General features: G+C 39.5%; 1 protein-coding gene across 1 annotated transcript in view; it reads left to right on the forward strand.

The window, feature by feature from the left end:
* LOC105392026 (kinesin-like protein KIF13B) overlaps nucleotides 1–22,952 on the forward strand; it is an 85,029-nt gene extending 62,077 nt beyond the window's left edge. Inside the window, exons 18-40 of the mRNA XM_048633201.1 lie at nucleotides 184–421; nucleotides 895–1,091; nucleotides 1,473–1,633; nucleotides 2,335–2,449; nucleotides 3,332–3,433; nucleotides 3,831–3,936; nucleotides 5,287–5,478; nucleotides 6,251–6,395; nucleotides 6,722–6,870; nucleotides 7,278–7,423; nucleotides 8,308–8,349; nucleotides 9,152–9,323; nucleotides 10,470–10,484; nucleotides 11,976–12,041; nucleotides 12,859–12,980; nucleotides 13,316–13,442; nucleotides 13,737–14,174; nucleotides 14,730–14,866; nucleotides 15,057–15,194; nucleotides 15,485–15,605; nucleotides 15,915–16,082; nucleotides 18,665–18,811; nucleotides 19,459–22,952. Of these exons, the coding sequence (XP_048489158.1) occupies nucleotides 184–421; nucleotides 895–1,091; nucleotides 1,473–1,633; nucleotides 2,335–2,449; nucleotides 3,332–3,433; nucleotides 3,831–3,936; nucleotides 5,287–5,478; nucleotides 6,251–6,395; nucleotides 6,722–6,870; nucleotides 7,278–7,423; nucleotides 8,308–8,349; nucleotides 9,152–9,323; nucleotides 10,470–10,484; nucleotides 11,976–12,041; nucleotides 12,859–12,980; nucleotides 13,316–13,442; nucleotides 13,737–14,174; nucleotides 14,730–14,866; nucleotides 15,057–15,194; nucleotides 15,485–15,605; nucleotides 15,915–16,082; nucleotides 18,665–18,811; nucleotides 19,459–19,541 (3,327 nt within the window). The 3' untranslated portion in view covers nucleotides 19,542–22,952. The remainder of the gene's footprint in view (nucleotides 1–183; nucleotides 422–894; nucleotides 1,092–1,472; nucleotides 1,634–2,334; nucleotides 2,450–3,331; nucleotides 3,434–3,830; nucleotides 3,937–5,286; nucleotides 5,479–6,250; nucleotides 6,396–6,721; nucleotides 6,871–7,277; nucleotides 7,424–8,307; nucleotides 8,350–9,151; nucleotides 9,324–10,469; nucleotides 10,485–11,975; nucleotides 12,042–12,858; nucleotides 12,981–13,315; nucleotides 13,443–13,736; nucleotides 14,175–14,729; nucleotides 14,867–15,056; nucleotides 15,195–15,484; nucleotides 15,606–15,914; nucleotides 16,083–18,664; nucleotides 18,812–19,458) is intronic.
* The last annotated feature ends 186 nt before the right edge of the window (nucleotides 22,953–23,138 follow it).

Below are 23,138 nucleotides of genomic sequence, written 5' to 3' on the forward strand. Positions count from 1 at the left end.
ATTTATCGATAGCGCGATTACGTGCGATATAGACAGCTGAGTGATGGAATGGACCTCAATTCAAGTAACAAAACCACAACGAAATATCGAATCGAGGCACTGATAAAAATAATTAACAATCTATTTTTTTACTGACTTTAAATTTCTTACCACCTTAACATTAACACACCATTAATATTCCAGGTGACCCTACGCGTAGTGATCAAGCAAGCGTCCGGCCTGCCGCCCTCTCTTTCCCACTTCGTGTTCTGCCAGTACTCCGTCTTCGGGGGGGGGGAACCAGTAGTGGTACCCCCCCTAGTGTCGGCCGACACGCCGCCGCCGCCGTCGTCGCCGCGAGCGCCGCAACTGGCGTTTAGATTTGATCACTCGAAGGACTTTACCGTGCCGCTGACTGACGAGTTTATTGAGCATTGTGCTGGTGAGTAATTTGCGCAATTTGAGTATAGGGTATTGAAGACATTTAAGAGTAGGATAAGGTAACCATGGGTCTGGCCGCCATTTTTTTATTGTACACTTACCTGCGCGCCTTATAATAATATTGTACAGAGTAAATAAAGGTCTTTTTATGTATATTGCCATGGATACGACTTCGTCGAGTTATTTTGCCTCTTCCTTCATCCTGCTATGTGGCCTCAAAACGTCCTATACTCCACCTAATCGACCTTTATTTACATCGTAATTACACAATATACAATAGCATGATAATAGCTTTTAGCATTAAGTCCACCTTTTGTACACTTATATCTCATATTTGTGCAATAAAGTATTAAATAAATAAATAAATAAGACAATAGACCAACCTACATTTTGACTTTCATAAAAAATACTGTAATTTTACAACAAAAAACATTATTTATTTCTCTAATCTAACTCTCTATCATTAACCTACAGAGGGAGCCCTCTCAATCGAAGTATGGGGCCACCGCTCCGCCGGCTTCAGTCGCGGCCGCGGCAACTGGGAGGTGGAACAACAGCAGCTGGCCAAGGCGAGGTCGCTGGCGGACCGCTGGGCCGAGCTGACGAGGAAGATCGAGCTGTGGGTCGAGATACACGAGCTCAATGATAACGGAGAATACGCGCCGGTTGAGGTAAGTTGGTATGCTTGTCTTGGTCTACAAAGTTAGTTTATGTATTTGGGATGTTTTATAGGGTTAGCTATGTTTGAAACTGTTAGGTTAACGCTGAACTCGCTATAAAAAACAATAGTTGACCGCTAGATAGGTAATAAAAAAACAATAGTTGACCGCTAGATAGGAAATGGTTATTTTAGTGCCACATGTAACAGTAGCAGTCAAAATAAAGGCGCTTCCCCAAGAGCTTGACAGCTTTACATTTTAATAACAACACATTTTATTAGCACTTTATTGCACACAACGAGTAATAGTTCAAATAGAATGTAAATTAACAATGCCTGAAAAATAAAAAAAACGACCGTCCTTTCAAGCCTTCCCTCTCTTTCCCTCCCCCAGGTGACGCCCCGCTCGGACATGCTAACCGGCGGCGTGTACCAGCTCCGCCAGGGGCAGCAGCGCCGAGTCCGTGTCCGGGTGCGCCCCGCCGCCAACTCGGGCACGCTGCCCATCATCTGCCAGCACGTGGCCGCCGTGGAGCTGGGCTCCGTGTGCGTCAGGTGCGTGTCTCGCGTGTGACTCACACATTGTATACAACTCGGGCACGCTGCCCATCATCTGCCAGCACGTGGCCGCCGTGGAGCTGGGCTCTGTTTGCGTCAGGTCAGGATTACAATGAAATATTCACCTATTGAGTCGTTAAGCCTAGTGAACAAAATAGGGTTGTGGACTGTAGGTATATCTATAGGTCGCTGGGTTCATATCCGGTACGAAGGACCATGAACGAAATAGGGCTTTACTGCTATTTGCTGGTAATTAATTGAGTGAGAAGCAAAATGAAACTCGCCGCTTGGTACAATTTGCCGTGCATTAACTTTTTTATTTACTTTTCAAATGAATGTGGCCAACAAGGCTATGACAATTTATTCATGTTGCCAACACCTAGTCAGAGACCTTGGGGCTTCGGGCAGCTTGAAAACATCTGTCGGGTTGCCCATTTACCCGACAACTCTCCCAGCACAAGCTTGCTTGTGTTGGGGTCCACCAACCCGCACTAGGCCAGCGTGGAATTACTCCAGGTTGATGATGATGATGATGATGATGATGATGATGATGATGATGTCTTCCATGCCGATACGGCTACGGCGACTGCTAGTGGAGATTTAGGGTTCGTTGGTGTGCCCGGATGTGGCTTATGTAGCCAATCTTGGCGGTAAATGGTTATGTGGAACAGCATTAAACACAACCCTATATATTTCAGATCGCGTCTCCAGAAGCCTCTAGACTCGTACCAAGAGGAAGACTTAGCGGTTCTGCGCGAGCGCTGGAGCGACGCGCTGGCGAGGCGGCGGCAGCACTTGCACGCTCAACTACAGGTGAGTTGATGATAATGATATTGCAGATCGCGTCTCCAGAAGCCTCTAGACTCGTATCAGGAGGAAGACTTAGCGGTTCTACGCGAGCGCTGGAGCGACGCGCTGACGAGGCGGCGGCAGCACTTGCACGCTCAACTGCAGGTGAGATGATGATAATGATATTCCAGGTCGCGTCTCCAGAAGCCTCTGGATTCGTAGGACCTGGCGGTGCGCTCGAGGCGACGGCAGCACTTGCACGGTCAACTACAGGTGAGAAATGAATTATAATATTCTTAACTATTAAAATAATTACTGTGATACTATAAAAAAACTTTAAACACCGTTTAACAAGTGTTTAAATCAAAATTTGACAGATTTACATACATACATACATCCATCCTGACGTCCCTCAGCAGGGACAAAGGGCCTTGAGTAGATTTCTCCATCTGTCTCGATCTTGGGCAGCGGCTGCGAGATCCTCCCACTTCATTCCCACAACTTTTGCCTCATTCTCCACAGAACGTCGCCAGGTTGTTGACAGATTTAGAGCGCTGAAAACCTGTTAAATACTGTCTAAGTTTGTGTGGTAAGGCTCTTATATTGTTTATTGGACTTTAGTGCTTCCGTTTTGTAATGTCGTCACAGTAAAAGATTGTAATTATTGCAAGCGGAAAGAAAAGTATCGGAGAGCGCCTTCGTCGCATTTTATGACGTGACGTGACTTCAAAATTTTTATAATGTTGCTACAAGGAGATTTTTCAGTGAAACCGATTTTAACTTGTGGAGGGATTGTTTCATTAATCACGTGATATAAATCTTCTACCATAAATATTGCTCATGATGAGTCCTAAGTTTACATTATATACCTACATTTACTAAAATGCGCTTTCCCCTAACCTCCAGAAACTGGTGAACATGTCCCCGTCTCTCAAGAGCGAGCGCGACGTGGAGCGCGAGCAGTCGCTCGTCGAGCAGTGGGTGTCGCTCACCGAGGAGCGGAACGCTGTGAGTTACTGTTATTATTTTATTAAGATATATGTAGAACATTAAAAACAATGAGAAAAATTTGACAGTCAAAATTAAAATTTATAGAAATCCAAATAAGTTTTTGCGATTTCCTAGAAATTTGATTATTTTTGAGTTACGCCCCTATTATTCCGAGGGTGTGTTGTAGGTTTCGTTAGTAAAATGGCGGCCTTTTGCCTTTATTTATTTATTTGATACTTTATTGCACAAATATGAAATATAAGTGTACAAAAGGTGGACTTGATGCTAAAACCATTTTCTACCAGCCAACCTACAGGAGGTACAGAAGATAATAATAAGTCGTAAATAATAAGTACGTCAGATAATTTACTCCAATACCACCTCTCCCCCCTGACACTAAGCTCCACTCTCGCAGGTGCTGGTCCCGAGCCCCGGTAGCCCTATCCCGGGCGCGCCGGCCGCGTGGAACCCGCCGCCTGGCATGGAGCAACATATACCCGTGCTGTTCCTCGATCTCAATGGTATGTTGATAAGGTTTTACTATCACAGATATACAGTTACAATGGATATATAAATTACTAGCTGTTCCCGCGCGCTTCGCTTCGTCTTAAAAAGTTTTCCCGTGGGAATTCCCGGATAAAAAGTAGCTTATGTTCTTTCCCAGGGTCTAGACCGTATGTATACCAAATTTCATTCAAATTCGTTCAGTAGTTTTGGCGTGAAAGAGTAACAGACAGACAGACAGACAGACACAGTTACTTTCGCATTTATAATATTAGTAAGGATGTAGAGTGCAAGAATGGAGCCTCGGGTGACGTACCCACTGTACTTTGTATACGTCAGTAACGTCCGGCGCACCCTGGACAATCTAGTCAAGACAATCTGAACAATCAGGACAATCTGCCCTGTCCCGGGTGCGCCGGCCGCGTGGAGCCCGCCGCCCGGCATGGAGCAGCATATACCCGTGCTGTTCCTTGATCTCAATGGTATGTTGAAATATAGCTAGATGAGGTTTCGCTATCACAGGTTTAAACATAATATATCTAGATGAGGTTTGGTATCATAGATATACACGTAGAGTGCACGAAAGGAGTCTCTGGTGACGTATCCCCTGTACTTTGTATACGTCAGTAACGTCCGGCGTACCCTAGACAATCTAGTCAAGGCAATCTGAACAATCAGGACAATCTGCCCTATCCCGGGCGCGCCGGCCGCCTGGAACCCGCCGCCCTGCATGGAGCAGCATATATACCCGTGCTGTTCCTTGATCTCAATGGTATGTTGAAAACTATACAGGATGTTGCAAAAGGGGAAACTTTTTTGGCCACGTGACTTTTTTTACAAAGGGATTTTTTGATATAACATGCTGCACACGTAGGTTTCGGCTTAGTATACCCTTTTTGTAACACCCTGAATAAGGTTTTGCTATCATAGAGTAGAGTAAAAGAAGGGAGCTCACAAAGTGACGTGTCCACCTGTACTTTGTACACGTTCGGTACACCCTGAACAGTCAGCGACTGACAGTATTACTGGCTGGCAATACTTTCACAAAGATGACTCACCCTAGACCAGCTCTAGTGTTTTCCACCGACACGTTTAGATGAAGCAACAAAGGTGTAAAGAAGAAATCTAGGGCTCCTTATATAACTTTTGTTCAGGTGTCCTCTCAACGGCGCGAAGGACATGCTATAATATATACTGGCTTTTCCACTTAATCCAGGGTGTCAGCTTCTTACGTACAAATAAAAATCTTCATAAAAATCTCTCCAGCCATTTCCCCGTGAAAAATTAACACACATTCATCCACCCATTCATACTTGCAATCTTTCTCGGTTAATTTAGTGACCTAACCCATAACACCTCTTCCACAGCGGACGACCTAACCACCCACCCATCAGGCGAAGAGGTCACAGTCGCCGGCCTCCACTCCATCCTGCCCAAAGAGCACGGGAACAAACTACACGAGCTGCAGATACTACACCACCACGACAAGGACGTGTCGGCGGTAGCCAGCTGGGACTCCAGCATACACGACTCGCACTATCTCAACAGGCTCACTGACGGTAAACTACACTGTGCACTGTACTGATAGTGGCTTATAGACTCACTGAAGGTAAACTACACTGTGTATGGTACAGGATAGTATATGAAAGACTCACTGACGGTAAACTACACTGTGCACGGTATAGCATAGTTTCTCATAGACTCACTGATGGTAAACTACACTGTGTATGGTACAGATAGTGGCTTATAGACTCTCTGACGGTAAACTACACTGTGCACGGTACAGATAGTGTCTCATAGACTCACTGACGGTAAACTACACTGTGCACGGTACAGGATAGTGTGTCATAGACTCACTGACGGTAAACTATACTGTGCATGGTACAGATAGTGTGTCATAGACTCATTGACGGTAAACTACACTGTGCACGGTACAGATAACTGATACTGCATAACCAAGACATAATAAGGACTATATGAACCACTTCTAAAACAAAAGAGATGGCCGTTGACAGTCTGTAGCTCCAAACTTATGTATTGGTGTGGTGTTACAATTGGAATTTTATAAGTATTCTTCCCGGAGGCAGGTCAATATAATACGTACCTCACATATAAAACACAATTCTTCATGAGACCAAGACTCCGCGGACCCGGCATTCAAGAGGTTCACTTTTCAAATTCGTCCATTCCATTATAATTACTTTAGACAGTCCAAAAAACATCCTACTTTTTTATTGCTAAGATTTTCTTAACTTTATTTACAGAATCTGTTTTCTCACTATTATTCGCAGTAGAGTTCCCATATAATCTTCAAATATTACTCTATTGCAGCAAACGAACGCGTGTACCTCATTCTGAAGACGACGATCCGGCTGTCGCACCCGGCGCCCATGGACCTGGTGCTGCGCAAGCGCCTCGGCATCAACATCTACAAGCGGCAGAGCCTCACCGACCGGATACGGAAGCGGATCGTCAGGTATATAGCCATAATCCTACTAATATTATAAACATGAAGGTTTATGAGCTGGCGGAGATCAGCTTGTCAGCAATAATCGTCTATTCCTGTGTGTTGGTCTCTTGGAAGGAGTGCCAAAGGTATGTCTAGACTTAGGTCTTTCCCATAAAGCCGCTACCGCTACCGTGACATCTACTCTATTCGCCTGTTTGCGGTATCGCTCACAATAATCCTCTTTTGGCCAGAGTGAATTACTCTATCTACCGTTAACCGATAGGTAGTTATCCTTCTTCCACATCTTAGCTATTAACTCACTTATACTATAAATCCTAATCCCCACCCAACAGGACGGACCAGCTGACCCAAACCGGCGTGACATACGAAGTGGTCTCGAACATTCCGAAGGCTTCCGAGGAGTTGGAGGAGCGCGAGAGCCTGGCGCAGATCGCCGCCACCGGCGAGGAAGCCTCCGCCGCTGACGGAGAAACTTATATTGGTACGTTTCACCACTTATTATAGTTCAGTTGGTGCATGCATGGAACCTTCGCGGCATCGAAAGATTGATAAGTTTCATCACTACGACGGCAAACCTAGTCCAACTCTAATGTAGCAGTAGCAAAGAAAAAGAAAACAGTTCAATGAAGAACAAAAGACAAAAGAAGAACAGTCAGAACGCGTCATCGTCAGTACCACAATAGATGAATAGCGGCCGAGCGGCATATATTGTGCTCCAATCGATCTAGATGCATCCCGCCTGCTCATCAAAGGGAACCTTACACATGCATGACCATTGGTCACATGCATCCTATATGATAGATAGGGCCATTTTTCTTTAGCTAAAATCAGTTTACTGTCAGCACTATCAAACTGTTTTTCTCTCACAAACAACCCCACCCCTTACAGAGAAGTACACTCGCGGCGTGAGCGCAGTCGAGAGCATCCTGACACTAGACCGGCTGCGGCAGAGTGTAGCGGTGAAAGAACTGGAGCAGGCTAGGGGACAGCCAATCACGATGCGCAAGACCGCGTCCGTGCCTAACTTCTCGCAGGTAACGATTCGTTTGTGTGAATATTGGATATTTAGGGAACTAACTTTTTCTTAAGTGGACATTCGACGAATGATCGTTCGAGGAAGTGGACCTAATGAACATTCAAGGAAATAGACCTAGAAGCTTGGAGGAGTTTTTAGTGGAAAATAGTGGATTTTATTTGTGTAGTGAAATTCCACGGAATAGGACCAGTTAAACTGTATAAATATATAACTGCGGTGGAAAATATGTGTGTGACGTGTGTCTGTCTGTTGTAGCGCTGAAAGGGATGGGAAAAATATATTGCCAGAAAATTAATCTATTTAGACGTATCAAAGATGCGACTATTTGCTCAATTAATAATTGTAGTCATTGAACACACAACAGTTAGCTACATCACCAAATTAGAGCTCAAAATTTATAGCGGCACTAGATTCTACAAATAGGTCTAAGCTAAGCCACCAGCGACCACCACAGGTTTGACTAGCGGACCAGCTATAGATGTTGTAACAGCTTTCAACAACACTAACAGTTAATAGCTAGCCGCATCACTAATATACCTAATTACCTAGTACACTAACATTTTAACACACCAATACTAATTTTAATTGTGTGAAAAGCTATAAAATTATACGGTTTGCTGTTTAGTTTACTTCTAACATTGATAACTGAACGTTTCAGACTATGCTACTTAAAACAAATGCTATTTATGTCTATAAATCTTACAACATCTAGTGGTTCAGAAAAACTGAAAACTAGAAACACTTCGGAATCAATTTACAATTCAATGTAAAACTTTTATCTTAAAAAAATCTAGCATATGATTACATAACTAAAACTAAACAGCAAACCATTCCCTAACTGTGCACAACGCTTGCTAACATCTATGTTGTGATCGCGGACAGCTGTCGCAAGCGCTCGAGAATGCCAACAAGAACGGAACCAACGTGAGTCCACGCATTTACTGTCGTATCTATGTATTAGACTTGTACAGTATGCCTAGAGGTTTTAGTCATGGTCTACGCAAACGAAAAAGTCTTTGGGGCGCCGCTTTGTTTACGAAAAACGAAGTTTGGGAGCGCTGCTCCGCTAAACATTACTCAACCTTGTTGTGTTAAATGAAGTGTACGTTGTATTGTTTTGGTCAAACAGAGCAACTTTTCTGCATTCTTGCATTATACATAATTTGTAACGCACCGCCCCTAGCGGTTGTTTTCGTAAAATAAATGATAGAATGAAATCGAAATCTTTTTTGTTTGCGTTATCCAAAGCACGTTAATAAGGGTCGATTTACATTAGAATAGCATGAGCAGATATTAGTCGGCGCCTTGGAAACATCTTGTGCTCCTGTAATTTAAATTGGCCCTTAATTTAGCTGAGGACACTTCAATGTACCTAATTTGTAAATAAACTGTATAAATATTCTGTGAAGTTGGTGTAAGTATATTTCCTTAGATGCATCATTTTAGTTGCTAGTTTTACAGGTGCGGTCTACGTATTTATATACCATGTTCTAAGGCACGGAATGGATGTGGCAACATAATTATTTTCTTATCGCTTTAATTTCGATGTTGTACATATTGTGACCGTGGATATAAGTTGTATTCAGTAGACACATTTTAGTTAAATTGTAAATACAAATAAAATGCACCAATCACAAGACGCACGTTCAGTAGTCAGCACCGTAACCAACAATTCTCTATTACTCTTCTCCATCTTCTACTTCTAACTTATCCCCAATCCACACAGATAATGCGTCTGGACTCTTCATTCGAGTCGCTAGTCGGGCTCGCCTCGGGACGATCAGGCAGTGTCGCCGACCTTGCTGAAGACACGGGCCGCCGCCCCGCCCACCGCCACTCCTACGCAGCGCCCTCGCACAACGATCACGATACTACTCCGACGAAGCCGTTCGGACTGGGTGAGTTTATATTAATCTTTGCTGGGGTGACTGGCCGGAAAGAAAGAACGATGGAGCTGGGATTTGGAATAGTTTTTTTTCGGGTTCGATCCTTTTTAAATTTGACAGTTGTTGAAAGTAAACTCTTTGGTTGATTTTGTCATCCTTTGACCCCTGGGTTTTGTGGATCGTAATATCCTGCATGCGTGTGCGAATTGAATTACGAGTTTTTTTAAATTCAACTATTTAACACTAACTTTGTTTTAATTTGAATTATTTTTAACTCTTCTAAATAACTTAAGCTGGCTGTACTTATATGTATTCTTATATTATTCGCTTTTTTGAATCGCTGTTTACGCTCCGTCTTTCTATACTTTATGGTCTGAGTGTGTATTGTGTGGGTTTCCTTGACACTGCAATTAAACTGTGTGTATCACCAAAGTTGTGCTTCGACGCTAAACTTATAGGTTTAACATGGTATTTGTATTAAAAGTTATTTGTTTTCAGTTGGAAGAATTCACAAATAGCTGCAAAACACTATTTAATTCACCTCTGTTTATATGATACATTCATCTTCTCTTACTGTCTCACTCACAGTTATGTCATGCTTAAGATACTAATACCTACTCTATGAAGAAAAACATAATATCATGTAACACCATGCATTGTTAACGAGATTGCATATAATTGATAGTGAGTTCTGTAAACAAATTAGACTAGAATGTACAGAGTTGAACATATATTGTAACAGAAGTTAGTGCATTATCTAGTCTAGGTATTAACTTAGCGTATGTATATACATAACTAAATGCACGGATTTTAAATAGGTCATTATTATGGTAGATAGAATAGATTTGTACGAACGAACTCTTAACTGTAACACAATGACAATCAAATTGTAACTCAAACCAAAATATCGGTTAGGCTTTTTTAGTATAGTACCATATTCATACAATAAAATGCCTTCATCTTTACTCTTTTTCAATACATTCATCTTTCACTTGTTTTTTACAACTTGCTTTGTGGCAACGCTCTAGCTATGACAGTGACATCACTACTTCTCTCTCATCTATCTCCCCTCTCTCTCTATCTCTCACATATGACTCACAAGTGATTCCCAGCTTGACTAACATATTTTCTTACATCTTGACCCCTCGCAACCTGCAGGCTCATTTTTATCAGGTAAAAATGAAAATAATAATATTGTCTTGAGTCGGAATGGCAACTGTATGACCGAAATTGTATTAGGCGAATGTTTTAATTTGGACCTGTCTAGATTTACTGTTATGAACTTTTCTCCTCAATGTTATTGGCTGTCGTCGTAATGCAAAATTATCGAACATCACTTTTAGAAGTGATTCTTCCCAAAACAAACTGTATATCAACTGTCTATAATAAAAACTTAAAACTGATTATCAAGCAAAATCGCATTAAAGATTGTTCAGCATTAGTCCTGAACGGATTGGCAATAAAGGACGAATTGCAAGCTTTGGGCATCAAGCGAGTTTCGTTGTTGTTTTGAAGTATGTTTTGTTTGCGTGTTCGTTTTATTTGCATGGACCGAGCATGTCTTGTGATTATTTGAACCTTTCCCTTCTTCTTCGTAATGTCCGAGCCCTATTTCACAAAAGAAATAAGTATCGTATTGTCTATGTAATATACAAGACAAACTATTAGATTGGCCTCATGGCGGTGCATGTGTATGCACCCAATACAATACCAACCAAGATAAAATTTATAGTCTAAAAATATATAATAGATGAAATTTTATTGGACCTCCAATTAATAAAAAGCTTAAAGCTGCAAGGCCGAATCACCGCTATTGCAATCGAACATTACGCTTTTCGTAATCATTATCATTACTTTTCGGCAAAGATTTTTTAACTGCGAACGTTTGACTTGTAATTACATTTACGCAATGTTTGTGAAAAAGGACCTCTTCTTTAGGCAACTTCTTGCTTCTACCAAACTGACTGTAGAAAGATGAAGAACTTTGTACGATACTCTATTAGCGTAACGTAGGTCACATCTAAAAAACAATGAAATATAATCTTGTTGCAACGCTAATTTGATTTATCAAACAAAAAAACTTCAGAAACAGTTTATATCTATGTATACAATATTGAGTGTAATGTACCAGTAGAATAATGTAGCATATGTATTGTCATATATCTATGTATCTAGGAATGTATGTGTGTTAGGTAAACAAGTGCATGTGATATGTAGTGATTTGCAACTGTGTTGGCACAGAAGTAACTGATAATAAAAGTACAAATGGAGTAAAGCATGGTCTAGAAGTGTAACCTATTGTGATAATTTGGAAAGATTGTCTAGCTAGAAGCTCTCAGTTATGTACGGTGCTCCTGTAACAATGTGATATCTAAGCCAAAATTGTGATGTTGTTATGTGTCTAAGAAAATCTTGGAATGCTAAAGTGTTAACTGGAACAGTGAGTTTAAATTACACTACGTTTAAAAAAGGGTTTTTTTACTCCAGCTTACAAGAATATCTAGATCTCTTTCTCATGCGTTTATCATCAGTCCAAAACATTTTTCCAAGATTTTCCCTACCTGTCTTCTTGGCAGACGTGTACTAAAAAGCATTAAACATTGAGTACAAGTCTCCATGTCCCTACTAACCGGTACTGATGTGACTAACACCGTTCTCTTGCAGCACGACCGACGTTCTTGAACCTTAACCTGAATTTGAACTCACTGCGGCTCCAGACTCCGAACAAGTGTACGTCGTAATACGAGTAGTACAGTAGAATATGAGTTCGCTTGGTTTTGTTTTGTAGTTTTTTTTGGTGAAGTACATGCGACTTGTCTATGGCGTTTTTTGGAATTTTCTGCCTTTATGAAGTGGCAGAAGAGGCACATAAAAATGGCATGGACAAAGAAAATCGTAATTGAATCACCTGTTTACCCCTAGTTTATAACCAGTTATTACAGGCTGTAGGAATCTATTTCTATGTCTAAATATGCCTGTAATTTTATAAAATCAGGGGTAAAGTTTTTTTAGTTATTTTCTTGATGACGAGTTTTTTAGTTTTTGTTGTTTTGATTTCGAATAAGCAGAATTTTGGTTGTTTTTTGTTATTTTTCTGTAGCAAATTTGGCATAGGTTAAGATTTGGTTATGCAATTATTTTGAATAACGCACTGGTAGGCTTGAACATAATTGCACTATTGTATGGATCATTCGACTTATGATTTCACTCATTACACCTAATTTATGATTATGACTCATTTTATAGTGTAACAAAAACTTATCATTATTGTTTTAAACACTTAGGGTGGGTTGCACCATTTAACTTTAACTATTACAAACGTCAAATCCCTTAACGAGAGAGGTCAATCTTCAAGAGATTTGACGTTTGTAATTGTTAAAGTTAAATGGTGCAACCCACCCTCATAGTTTCAAAATTAATTAAAATTTTCATCAATCAAATATACCTAAAGACATAACAAAATAATCACTAAACCATATTTTTTTTCACCATCACACAAATGAACTCTTCCTCCATCAAATACTCATCCAGCCTTCCATTTCCACAGCATCCCCGGCGAGCGGCAAACTCGGCCTCCGCATGACGACGCTTCACGAGGAGCCGGGACGCAAGGCGGACGACGACTCGCAGTCGGAGCCGCTCGACGCCGTCACTACGCCGCGATCTCACGTACGTATGACGACGCTTCACGAGGAGCCGGGACGCCGTCACTACGCCGCGATCTCACGTACGTATGACGACGCTTCACGAGGAGCCGGGACGCAAGGCCGACTCTTAGCTGGAGCGAGGCAAAAAGTACATAAGCGAAAATGGCAGAAGTTCGTGGGGGTCTCCAACACCTCTCGGGTGCCATAGGACTACAACAACAAAATTATAATGAAAATTCGTGTAAAGGCACCAGAATCTGCCCCAGTAGTCACCTCAGCACACTTAAGGTCCTTTTTATCTTATTCATAGCCAATAGGCGCCTTCAATATTTTCAATGTATTTTTTTTCTTTTTCAGCGATCAAAAACTCGAGGTGCTGGCCGTGGATTCTTGCCGACCTCCAAGACTCTGGACTCCTTGCACGAGCTAGCCTGTGAACGCCTGCCCAGCAAGAACTCGCCTTCTATTTCTTCAAGTGGCTATGGTAAGTTTCAATCCACCCTGTTTCGACCCTGCTATTTATAATTACATTTAAAGCGTTTCCAGCGAGCTCCGTCTTGCCCAGAAAGGTTTTTCCGTGGGAATTTCGGAATAAAAAGTACATAATTATAAACCTTGCTTTTAAATGACTCTGTCTTTTACTAAACACAGCATCTAAGCATGCATACTATACATACATCATACAGACAGAGGCGAATAGTGATGATAGTGATAGGAAATTTAATTAGAATTTAATTTAGCTGCGTCTGTAACATTCACTCAATTCATTCACTTCCAGGTTCCCAAGCGGTATCCTCCACTAACCTGACGAACGACGACACGCTCTCCATTCGGAGCATGTCCGTCGACGAAACACCAGACTTCGACAAAGACTACACGCTTTCCCGAACAAAACACTCCGTGGTCGGCCTGCGAAACGAAATATCCGAACTGCGGAACGACATCACTGAACTAAAGAACGATATAGTTGAGTCAAAGAACGAACTGAACGAAACGTCAATGGAGAAAGTGGCCAAGACTCCGATTTTGACGCCAGGGTCGCGGAATCGTATCAACCCGTTTTTAAAGGATTGTGAGGAGGCTAAGAATGATACGATGGTGGATCCGTTGGGGGCGATTCCAGTGGAGAATAATGTGGTGATGAGCCACAAGGGTGTGGCTGATGTGTCTGTCATGTCGGTGTCTAATGGTGACGTCTCGCATGATATTTCTGCTGGTTAGTATCTTTTTTATTTATTTTTAGGATCAAACTCTTCAACCTTTTTAAATCAAGCTTTAATTATTTGATAAAACGGTTACATACCAATATCGTTTTGTTTTCCAAGACGCAAAGGCGATCTAGCTAGTAAAGCTTATTATAGCATAAATGATTATCTAAACGACAAAAACGCGTGGTCTTGTCCAACTCAGCTAAGGCATTTGGAAAAATTAAATGGATATGTTTGAGTAAAATTGTATAAACTAGATATAAGTAAAAATATATTAGTTATAAGCATAAAGTTGAAAAGATACTCGAGGAGTTTCTTTCGCCATTTCTTTCCTCCTTAATGACGGGGCCTTTGTGAAATGGTGGTAGATTATGACTTTTGACAAGTAATTCTAATATTCTACGTCGAAAAAATAAACGATTTCATTTCATTTCAGCAAATTAAAAACAAAAACAATTTTTTTGTCAAATCTATTTTAATCTAATTTCAAATGTAACTTTATGCCCAGCTGTCAAATGCAGTATATTTAAATGCTATACTTTAATATTCGTTTACATCGATAGACACAACGGCGGACGACGTTGAATCAGTGAGCTCGGAACAGTCGACGCACTCGACGGCGCGCAGCCAGTCGTCGGGCGACTGCGAGTGTCCCTCGTCGCACAGCAGCCGGGTCAAGACGCAGTTGGCTGCTGGGAAGGTAAGAATCATTTATTTTACGAGCCTTTATAAATACTGGCAAATTATCGTAATATGGAGCTGAGCTGATGACAAAACCAGAACGTGGCCATATGAACTTTGTAGATAACTAACGTAACCTACCTAAACGACACAGCCGGAATAAACACGTGGATATTTGTAACGAGTTGCTATAAACACTGCCAAATTATCGTAAAATGGCGGATGAAGTAGAGTCAGTGAGTTCGGAACAGTCGACGCACTCGACGGCGCGCAGCCAGTCGTCGGGCGACTGCGAGTGTCCCTCGTCGCACAGCAGCCGGGTCAAGACGCAGTTGGCTGCTGGGAAGGTATGCATTCAAATAATCATTTAAAGATTTGCAGGAAGGTTGTAATATAGAGCAGCACTAGAAAAGTGCGCGTACTTCAGAAGTCTCGTTTTCTAGCTATTTTGTATGTATTTATATACATGAGATCTGCCCTCATATGATAATAGTTTGAATGAGAAAGACTTGATGTATTGGTCATTGCGTGATGGTTAACCCAGCGTCATAGTCAACGGACTTTCACTGTTGAAATTTGTTGATTTCAGTAAAAAATACACGTTTTAAGTTATAATTATGTATATTTTCCCTTGCAGGTGGTCCGACGTCGCGCCGGCGGTGGCGGCAACAGGGCGAATCGAGCGTCGTTCCCGAGCGGACGGAGCGAATGTTCGCTGAGACGCTCGCCCAACTCTTCATCGGAGCGAATGCTTGATGGTAAACTTTATATTTATTAGCCTTTGATAGGCATAGATTCTTCGGTGGAGTTTAACATTATGTACTCAAACTTCATCAACCTGCCAGTATCCAGATCCATCAAAAACACCTTAATTATAATTCTGACCATTATAGAGCATTTAGTCTCTGAGTTGGGCCATGTGTGTAGTATTTTAGGTTATGCCCTCACCAAAGTTCTTCTCAGAAGGAGCCCAGAAATGCCATAGTTGAGGGTGCTAGAATCCTTCTGTACTTATCTATCTATAATTTTTGGTTATTTTAATTCCATCACATTAACCCCTCCCACAGACGAGTCATCAGACAACGGCAACGGCAAGCATCTGCCCCCCGATTGGCTGATTCTAGGCGAAAGCGTACACCTGCGCCTCACCAGCAGCACCGGCATCGTGGCGTATATCGGAACTACGCACTTTGCACCAGGACTGTGGGTCGGAGTGGAGCTGGATGCGCCCACTGGTGAGATATATACCTTGGGCCTTACCACAAAAACTTAGACAGTATTTAACAGGTGTTTAGTGCTGTCAAACGCCTACAAAAACTGTCAAATTTCGTTTTAGACACTTCTTAAACAGTGTTTAAAGTTTTTTGTGGTAGTACAGCTTGTGTCTATAGCGTTGTATGCATAATGCACTGGCATCGTGGCGTATATCGGAACTACGCACTTTGCACCGGGCCTGTGGGTCGGAGTGGAACTGGACGCGCCTACTGGTGAGATATATAACTTGTAAACAGGGTGATTGGAAAGTCGATGTATTCCTTTAAATTGGTTGTAGACGAAGGCATTTCCAGTCGATTGAACCCCATAATGCGTTATCCGAAAGTCAACCATTTCTGAGTTATTTAAGTTTTAAGTTTTTTCAGAATTTTGCCAAAATTTATGTGTAAAAGCAAAATATTTCAAAAACTATCAATTTTTTTAATACTTTTTTGATTGTTTTGCATTGGTGACACCTTAGCCAACTAATTATAATCATTAATTGCGCAATATTTAACTTAATTTAGACACAGTGCTTCAAAATAGATAAATCATTAAGAAAATGTTACGGAAGGTGAAAACAAAAATGCTAATTTAAAAAAGAATTTTATCTGACAATTTTTCAGGCACTACAGCTTCAAAACATAATCAATTTTAAAATGAAATATTCCAATCTAAGATCGATTAAGGTATGACCAAGATATAGCAAAAACAACCGCATAGGGGGACAAATCTCAGTAGAGAAACGAACAAGATTTTGTTTCAATTTTAAGGTAAAATGTCTTATAACTGGACTTTGTCGAGCTCCAAATCGTTTACTAATTATTTTTCTCCGATAGCGCGGTTCCTCAAAAGCACAGATCGACTGCTCGGTTGTTTCACCGAAATAATGCTTGTCCGATAACATGGGTAGCCGAAAGTACTTTTCGATGACGATAGGTACAACGATATAATGCTTTTTCGACTGCACAGTTTGTCAAATTGTTTAACCACCAAACACTCTCTCCTATAACACTATTCGGTGAAACTTTTCAGCTAAAACATTTGGCACAGTGTTTGAACACGTTGAATTTAAAACAATAATTGTCAAACAGTGCTATTGTCACGTGCTACTGGCCAATCATGTTTTCGGCGAATTGACCGTCGTCGAACAGTAGTTTTGGTGAACCGGGTTGTGAAGAATTATTTTATTTTACCAATCATAATTGAAAATTACAATCGGCTAACCGTGTAATCGGACAAGCATTATTTCGGTGAAGCAACCTTGTCCTAGATCTGTGCATTTGAGGAACCGCACTATTTGAACACAATAATTAGTAAACGGTTTGGATCTCTACAAAGTCCATTTACAGTACTTTTTACCTTAAAATTGGAGCAAAATCTTGGTGGTTTCTGTACTGAAATTTGTCTGCCTATGCGGTTGTTTTTGGCTATATCTTGGTCATACCTTAATCGATTTTAGATTGGAATATGTCATTTTAAAGCTTATAAATTGATTATGTTTTCAAGCTGTAGTGCCTGAAAAATTGTCAGATAAAATTCTTTTTTAATTTAGCTTTTTAGTTTTTACCTTTCGTAACATTTTCTTAACGATTCATCTATTTTGGAGCACTGTCTCTAAATTAAGTTAAATATTGCGCAATAAATGATTATAATTACTTGGCTTAGGTGTCACCAATGCAAAACAATCAAAAAAGTATTTTAAAAATTGATAGTTTTTGAAATATTTTGGTTTTAAACATAAATTTTGCCAAAATTCTCAAAAAACTTAAAACTTAAATAACTCAGAAATGGTTAACTTTCGGATAATGCATTATGGGGTTCAATTGACTGGAAATGCCTTCGTCTACAACCCATTTAAAGGAATACATCCACTTACCAATCACCCTGTATAGAGTAGTAAGCTACATAATGCACCGGCATCGTGGCGTATATCGGTTCTACGCACTTTGCGCCTGGCTTGTGGGTCGGAGTGGAGCTGGATGCGCCTACTGGTGAGATATGTATCTTATGTCTACATGCTGTTGCAAAATGGGAATACTAAGCCGAAACCTAACCGCAACACCCTGAATAGACGTAGAGTGTATAATGCACTAGGATCGTGACTTACTTTAAAACGACACAGGTCGCACCCGACTTACAACATTGGTGTAATGAAATGATAGCTCATTTCACATATTTACTGGGTGTTTTAATAATGTATCTACTTTTCGCCTTACCGAAAAGTTTTTTTTAGTTTCTTTACAAAACGTTTAAACGGCATTCATTCAATCTATTTAATATGTTTTGACTGTTTTTAGTTTTGTTTGATTTATCACGTCGGGGTCACCAATTAAGATGGCTGAAGTTAAATAAAGATAGCTACGTGTTGAGTTATAAAAAAGAGTATTATTATTATTATTATTATGTTGTGTCTTTACCATCACGGGACCATGGGGTCCCGGGCATTTGGAAGGCGTGCATGGGGCCGAAGCCAACATGTAGAGGCCCGTTTGACAACATTATTATTATTATTATATATATTATTATTATATATTATGTTCAAGCCATGTTTTCTCTTCAGGCAAGAACGACGGTTCAGTGGGCGGCACCCGCTACTTCGAATGCAAGCCGCGGCACGGCATCTTCGTGCGGCCCGACAAGCTGAGCCAGGACCGCCGCGGCCGATCCGCCCGCGCGTACAGCGAGCGACAGAAGTCGGCTAGCAAAGGTTAGTCCGGTAGAAAAGGTCTTTCAGAAAAAATACTTGTTAAAATATAGCATGAGCCCTGTGACAGCTGAGCTGTCAACTTCATACATTTTATTTATACTCTGTCCATTATATTATTGGTTTTTTGACATTCGAAATCCCATACATATTTGATAACTGAAAAGGAAAACCTACTTTACTTACCAGACATAAGGAAACATCAAAAATACAAAACATAGTGGAAGCTCTATATTTGTCATTTGTTTGTTTTTAAGGAAAACCAAACTTTATTTACAAACTGATTTCAGCATATTATGGTGTTTTTTTTTGTAAAGAAAACCCAACTCAAGACAAACTGTCTTGAGTTGGCACCTTCATCAACATAATCATTATATTTTTATGAGTTTTTTTATTCTTACGGCAATTTTACACCAACTGAAGACCTTTCTAAAGAACATATATTTCGGAACAGAAGATTAGAAAACACTAACAAAACGATTAACAAATCCTTTCAAAATTCAAAATTCACAGTTAAGTTATTTAATTTCGTAATTACAAATTATTATTTCGTAGTTAGACGTAGATAGATAATACTGTAGATCTAATAGTACTTAAGTACTTATCCATATAAAACAGAATCATGTAAATAATGATAAGTTTTCTTCCAGGTGAGGGTCTAAACAACCTGCACAGATCGCGGAGTCGCGGCGACAGCATAAACACCGTCGGAACGAAGACTCGGAGCAAATAAGCAATCAATACTTCACACCACATTTAATTTACCGGTAGAGACGCCCCGTAGCGTACCCACAACTTATCGAGATAACTTACGGCGAAGACGATACAATCAACGGTGGCGCCACGAGATGACTGGCGGCAGAAATGTGAACTAATTCGTGGCGCTAAACGCTAAAACTAAAGCTTCGCTCAATAAACCAGCCATGTATCGATACCGAATTTATGTAAACGTCCACAAACACACCATACACTTTGTATGACACTGTCTTTTTCGTTGCAGTCTTGTAACTTTAATGGTGCTTTATATGTATTGTAATTGTTGATTTTTGACGCTGAACACGCACGTCGTTTCTGAGCAGCAAATGCAATGTTTTCGTTTTTACGTCAATTTTATTTATAAGAGTTATCTATAATATAGTCTCAACTCCTATTATACCATTTTGCTGTGGTTTGATTGGTTGCCAGTAAAGTTATCGAGTGATCAGCAAGCAATATTACGCCTTCAGTTTGAATGTTCTTTGTTATATCGATGGACGGGTGATGCGCAGGAAACGTCTCTCGCTTTTATTGACAAGTATCAAGAAATTGTCGCAGAGACTGCAATTGTTTCCTACAGTTGACCGTTTGCTAGTTAATATATTTACAATGAGAACACCAGATTTTTCATGTTTATTTACAATTTTACATTACTGACGATGCAAGAGAAAATTATGTAAATAGATAACGAAATTACGTTATGTAATTTTATTTTTATATTGATTTAATTAATTGTTGTACATATGTGAATTTTACGTGTATTATTATTTTAGAACCAATGAAATTATGTGATCAGAGATAGAAGATGGTGTGTATAGACTTGTTTCAACTGTATAGTTTGTGTGTTAGGTGTATTAACTTATTTCTGTATTATAGCTGACTTTGCCCAATGCTTTCCACGTGAATTTCGCTTATGAATCGCACAGATTTATGACATTTCACTAAACTATAAAACGTGTTATTCGCCCCCGTCCTATTTGACACCTTGCTCAGTTGGTTTGTGTTCGTAACCCAATTTGCCATTGTCAATTGTGATATGCTTCTTGCCACATTCTAAAAAGAAGTTGTATTTTTAAATTTCTCGCCGGTGACGGTTTGCCCTTTTTGAATTTAGACATTTTTACTGAAATCTGTATCGTCCAATGTTACATCTTCGTCCTTGTCAAAGACTTACAGTACTTAGTACGCTGACATCACACGTTCACGACGTTCAATAATATTTGTGGATCAGATGAACTGTATTGTGACATTCCGTGCGGTTTGTTTAAAGACGAGATGGTCCTGTCTTGCAAATTACAAGTACTATCTGATATCTGCCATTTTGTTTAAAAATATATTGGCCGTATATTTTGAGCAATAAGAGAAAACGGATTAGTCAGTGGTAAATCAAGCTCTAGGCAAAGGTTGTGTAGAATTGTATCAGCCAAATGGATTTAATAACGCTTGTTAAAACACTGTAAATGTTAGTTCGTACTTAATGTAAACGCAACTTTCTTGTAAACTTGTACTTGTTATAAATAAATAAAAAAACCAAATATAAAAGTTTCGCAATAATTGTAATGTCCTCAACTTATTATATCCATCCACATTCGAACAATAAATCAAATGAGAAATGTAAATTATTTAGGTACAAATACTTGTGCGTATTTCCATATTATGGAATGTATGTTTTGGTAGTTAGATTTATTTAATAATATTGCCTAATATCTAAATCTTTTTGGTAAATTAAATTTAATATCAGAAATGTATAACTATAGTGAAACGTAGCGCATGCGCGATGTCCTAATAATGTCTGTTATAGTTTTAACATTACTAGTGCGTACATCACTTGAGTATGGTAAAGTATGTTAAAACGTTGATAGATCTAAAAGCAATGGTAGTTCCATAATGACCACAGGCAGTCGCCGCCTGCGGTCTATAATCACTAATGTATATTCCATCCTCTTAGAAAATTGTTCGTAAGTACATTTATTGAGTACACAATTAGATAATAACGCCTCGTTAATTGTTAGTGTTTGTATTAATTTCACTATCATGTACCCCGCCACTTGCCTTCATTTCTGTAACCATTGTATAATAAGAATAAGTAACAATCGATAAAATATTTAAAAAATAACGGCTTCATACAAAATAGCACTCGAAGTAACAGCATTTTCAATTACGTATGTATTTATTAATAATTGACTGACGTTGTATTTGTCTCAATCATGTAACTTAGTGGGGTTCCAAACTTCGTATACTATTTCAAAGACTACTCGTAATACTACATAATCAACATTGAAATAAATTGTTACGTTCGTAATTTTGAAGGAAGTGATCTTATCGGTCTTAAAATAAAAGACGAAACAAAATGTCATTAGTCACACGCTTTCCGACGTTACGATAAATCAACTGTAGTACAAGAAATGTGTACTTTAAGATCCATGAATAGTATGCGAAGGTATGGCCCTCAGGTAGTTCATATTTACCGAACGCTTAGTAGACAATTTGTACTTAAACATTCCATTAATAGCATTTTTTCTACATTTATCATCCTAGCCGATTTCAGTAGTGATAGTCATATGGATAAGTTAGGTTTTTATTAACAGACGCAACTTTGAGCATTCATTTTGCATTTCAATTTAAAGAGTCGAGGAGTCAGTTGGATAAAGACTAGTTTTGTTTGGCCCTAAGACAGCTCAATGAGTAGTCGATGTTACAAGTACAGAGGAAGTAAATAAAGTATTTTCAGATATTGTAGGAAAGCCTTTGAATTCTCAATGTGTCGCTTCGGTCCAGTAGTTAAGGTAGAGAAGGCAGAAGGAGAATAACTAGCAAGTATTTTGGCGTGGCGAGGGATAGCACCAGGGCTCGTAGGTTTAGGCAATAGTGACCTTTAAAGCAGCGTCTATTAGGTCCTAATTTAGAATTAAGCTGACCATGTGCTGTGCTTTTGTTTTAAATAATTGTTTTTAAGTAAATGAATTTGTTTTGTATTATTATTTTATTTTATGGCAACAAGTAGTCTTTTTTATTTATTACAGTCAATTCAACAAAATGTGAGCTTCTATTCAATGGAATATTTTTTTGATGTTTAATCATCTCGCATGTTTTTAAAAATATTAGAACAGATGTAATTAATTTGCCAGTTTGAAGTTGTGTATGATAGATCACAAATGAAATGTATTTTTAATTATTTTATGTGATAAGTGAAGTTATAGGCAGCTACGTTGTAGCGTAGATGGTTGCATCTTTTCATCATGTACACATAAGCATTATGAAGTAAAGAGATTTTAATATTTAAATACAAAAATAGTTCACTTTCTAGTGGAAATATTTTTTGCCAATAAGTAGCATATTCGAGTCAACCATCGCTGTCATTATCAATAAATAAATGTATGATAAAACATTATTTTGTTTCTATTCATTATTAAACTATTCATATGTAGTTTAGAGAGATTTGCATTATGCATGACAAACGATTAGAGTAGGTTATTTAGCTTAGATAACTACAGTTTAATTCAAATAGCTCAAGCATGATCCAATCCAATAACTCAGGCCACAATCGGCTTTTATATTCGCGAATCGAAGGAAA

The sequence above is a fragment of the Plutella xylostella genome, chromosome 5 (assembly GCF_932276165.1).
Source record: "Plutella xylostella chromosome 5, ilPluXylo3.1, whole genome shotgun sequence".
NCBI classification, from domain to species: domain Eukaryota; kingdom Metazoa; phylum Arthropoda; class Insecta; order Lepidoptera; family Plutellidae; genus Plutella; species Plutella xylostella.